Below are 3,641 nucleotides of genomic sequence, written 5' to 3'. Positions count from 1 at the left end.
GGGTTTGGTTTGAACCTGTTCTGTTTCCTTTTTCTTCTTTTTTTTTCTCTTTCCGGTCAAATGCCAAAAGAAAGGATGAATGACAGGTGGGTGTCGATTGGGATTTCCGAGGCCATCTGCAGGTGGGAATTGCGCTCTCTTTAACAATCGACACCTCGGTTCTGTGAGGCCCGTGTGGTATCTCCTTCTCTTTCGCTCAACGTGGTGGGGGAATATGAAAATCAAATCGCCGTCATGATTTCCGGTGGTGGTACAGGCGGTAACCCAAGGTCAGGCACCGATGGGAAATGGATGTTTCGCATGGGATGATGTGGCAGTTGGTGAGCCACCGTCGAGTGGCGGTGCGTTTGGCCTTTACATATTCTCGATCCGCGCGGAGGGGAGCTGCATCGAAGGGTCCTCGAACTCGATCTTGGGGCCTCCCCAAGGGTCGTACACACCTGAGCCGTAGGTTGGGAGCTGGCCGATGGTGGCGACCTCGACTGGTGCCTGGTATGGAACGCCGTTCCAGTACTCTTCGGGCTGGGTCTGGGGCGTCGGTGAGGCGTACTGGCTGACGTGCTGCTGGGGAGGAGGCTGCGGTGCCTGCGTCGGGATCGGCTGGGGAGTGTGGATCTGCTGTTGCATCTGCTGGTGCTGGTACGGGACCATGCCCGGTTGCTGCTGCTGCTGCTCGACGACGGGGGAGGCATGATGCAGGGCATACGTGGCTGCTTGGGTAGGCTGGTGAGTATAAAACCCTTCCTGAGTGGATGGGCTCCTACCCGATGCTGCCGAGAAGCTGCTCGGGCTGCTTTGGATGGACTGGTTCATACCAGGTGCAGAGTACGGAATTTCGACCTGCTGCTGTTGCTGCCGGGGCACTTGTGCGTACATGTTCGTGTTCATGGTAGCGACACCCGGATTACCCTGCTCCGTCACGAAGTACGGCGGCTGAGGCATACTGGCGGTTCGCTGCAGCATGACGGCGGGATGCTGCTGCTCGTGGACCGACTGTCCGTGGAACTCGTGGGGGCCGCCGGACAGGCTGTGGCGGTGTGCGCCATACTGTTGCTGCTGCTGCTGCATCTGGTACCCGTTCATGTGCTGGGTGTAGTCGCCGAAGGATGTAGCTCGGCTCATGGCGTGGCCCATGCCGGGATGGTTCATGGCCATGACACCCTGAGGGTGAGGCCATTGCATGTTGGCGTGCTTCGGGGTCGAGGGCGACTCGCCGCTGTCGGAGTCAGAGGTGCAGTCGTCCAAGATGTCGCCACCGTTGTGCATGCCACGCTGGTGAGACCGCCTTTGGTGCTTGACCATGGTGGTCTTGCGGCAGAAGCTGTTCAGTCTGGTTAGTGCCAAACTCTCACAGGGGATGGGAAAGGGTCGGTGGGCTCGCAAATCTACCTCTTGAGGCAGCCATCGTGGGCGCACTTGTACGGGCGTTTGCCGGTGTGGATGCGGCGATGTCTGGCCAAACTCGAAGACTGCTCACAAGTCAATACGTGCCAGTGCACAACTAGGGGGGAAGAGAGAAGACGGGGTCATACATCAGAGAATCGCTTCCCACAGCCAATGTGCTGGCACTGGTGAGGCTTCTCTCCCGTGTGGGTTCGGATGTGGACAGTGAGAGCACTCCGTTGGATGAAGCTCTTGCCACAGCCGGGCGTCGTGCAGGAGTAGGGACGCTCGTTAGTGTGGATGCGGTAGTGTCTCTGCAAGTCCGACTTCCTGTTGAAGCTCTACAGGATGTGGAGGTTAGAATCGCGCCGACGACGGCAGCAGCACAGCAGGGTCGAGTGACCCCGTGGCTTATTGGAAGGCTCACCTTGTTGCACGACTGCCAGTCGCACTGGAAGGGGCGAGCGGTAGGCTCGTTCTCGACGAGTTCCATGAGTTCCATATCTTTGGGTATTGTTTGTGTGTTGGTCGAATTACCAAGAAGCGGACTGGTGCAGTAGCTGTACTACTTATAGTCCCGCAACGGAGGATATTAGGAGGATGTCTTGAATTATCGGGTGATGAGGGAGTGGAGCGGGTTGGTATAGTTGCCCGAAGCAGGAGAAGCAAGGGTGGCGTGGGTTGATATGCGTATTATGGTACCCTGGTTCGGAAAGGTGCTTAAGCGGGACGCTCAATGCGGGTTCTCCGTCTGCAAACTCCCGAATCGTCGTTCAAGGAAGGACGGATAGGGACAACGAGGGCAAGGGTGGAGAATTAGGACCGAGAAACAGGAGGTCGGCAGTTTGAGACAAGGAACGGTGCGGCGTCCAGCGCAAGGTTGCCGAAGTTGAGCAATGTTCGAAGCGTTGGAGATGACGGTGCGTTCAAGAACGTTGGAAAAGGGGATGGGAGATGGAAGGATGATATGGAAGAGAGAGAAAAGAGGAAGAAGTAGTCCAGGAGGCCTGAGCTTGGTTGGGGGTGTTGGTATTAAACAGGCGCGGGTGGCGGTGACGGAGAAGCTGGTACTCTTCAGATTGAGAGAGTGTGGAGGTGAGTGAGGAGTGTGAGTGAGAGAGTGGTGTGCGTGCAAGGAGTGAAGGAGAGTAAGGGGAGTGAAGCTGGTAGGAGACGATCAGCTCAAGAATAACCCAAGGTACGACGAACTGATGAGGGCCAGAGGGTAGAACGAGTTCATAGCGGGTGGGAAGTAGCCTTCTTAAGACAGCCACAAGTGTGGACGTACCAAAAGGTAAGAGGGTCCTGGTGCACAGGCACTAAAATTCTCCGTCCTCGATGAAAATTAGCCACCTGACTGGAGGATCTGATGCGAGTGGTCGAGCGCAAACTGGTGGGAAGTGCTGATGTTGCTTGCAGGACAATCCCTTCTTCGGGCGGCGGATGAGATAAGAAGGGTGAACCAAGTTCGGGCTGGCTTGCCGTGTATTTTGTTTCGAAGTCCAAGTGTCGAGGGCCGGCGTGTGTTAAGTTTCCGGGACTAGAAGCATAATGGGTGGCCACCAGGAACAATGCGATCGTCGAACCTCTGAGCGCTCAGGTACGGGAGACCAAGCGGATCTTGGGGTGGGAGGAATGGACAGACTGGCGTTGTTTTTGCCTCGAGGGGTGTCTGGATGACAAGGAAACAAACTCGACTCTTCTACCGGCAGCTTCCTTGCTACCGCTCCTTTCTCGTCTTCTCGTCTCTTTTCTTTCTCAACGACTCGCGCGCAGGAAGCTGTGCACAGAGCTCTAGATGGTCGCCGAAAGGTGAAGGAGGATCCACTGCGCAGATGGTCTAAGGAGACGGACCGCGAGAATCAACCAAGTGGGGGTGCCGTAGGAGGACCAGGAAGGACGTCGGAGGCTCTATTCTCGTGGCGATGCTACTCCGGGGCGATGCCAGGATGTTGCAAGTGTCGACGACGGTGAGCCGAAGATGGAGAAACCTTGGTGCGCGAAATTGGCGAGTGTCGAGTAGTGCGCAGTGGAGAAGATGCTCGCGGGTGAACGACAAGCTTCTTGTTATTGGTGCTATTGTTTTAAAACGCGTGGCTATGTGTGATGACGATGTTGGAGTGGGAAGTTGAGATATCCGAAGGACGGTCAAGGACGAGGAAGATATGCCCGGCGCGAGACGAGCCCAAACACAGGCAACAGTTGGCTGAAGAAACGAAACAAAGGTGAGAAGTTAGGATGAGGTGCAGTTTGCGGTT

General features: G+C 56.2%; 1 protein-coding gene across 1 annotated transcript; it reads right to left on the bottom strand.

Moving 5' to 3' along the window:
* Positions 1-354: 354 nt before the first annotated feature.
* On the bottom strand, positions 355-1,302 carry ColSpa_07270 (uncharacterized protein; the record flags this gene model as incomplete). Its single annotated transcript, XM_049273482.1, has 1 exon — positions 355-1,302. One exon carries the CDS (start codon positions 1,300-1,302, stop codon positions 355-357), a length of 948 nt encoding a protein of 315 aa, XP_049129439.1.
* Between the last annotated feature and the right edge of the window lie 2,339 nt (positions 1,303-3,641).

The sequence above is a fragment of the Colletotrichum spaethianum genome (assembly GCF_022836535.1).
Source record: "Colletotrichum spaethianum MAFF 239500 DNA, contig18, whole genome shotgun sequence".
In the NCBI taxonomy this organism is placed as follows: Eukaryota; Fungi; Ascomycota; class Sordariomycetes; order Glomerellales; family Glomerellaceae; genus Colletotrichum; species Colletotrichum spaethianum.
The sequence above is the reverse complement of the archived record's forward strand: the minus strand, read 5'-3'. Positions and strand labels throughout refer to the sequence as shown.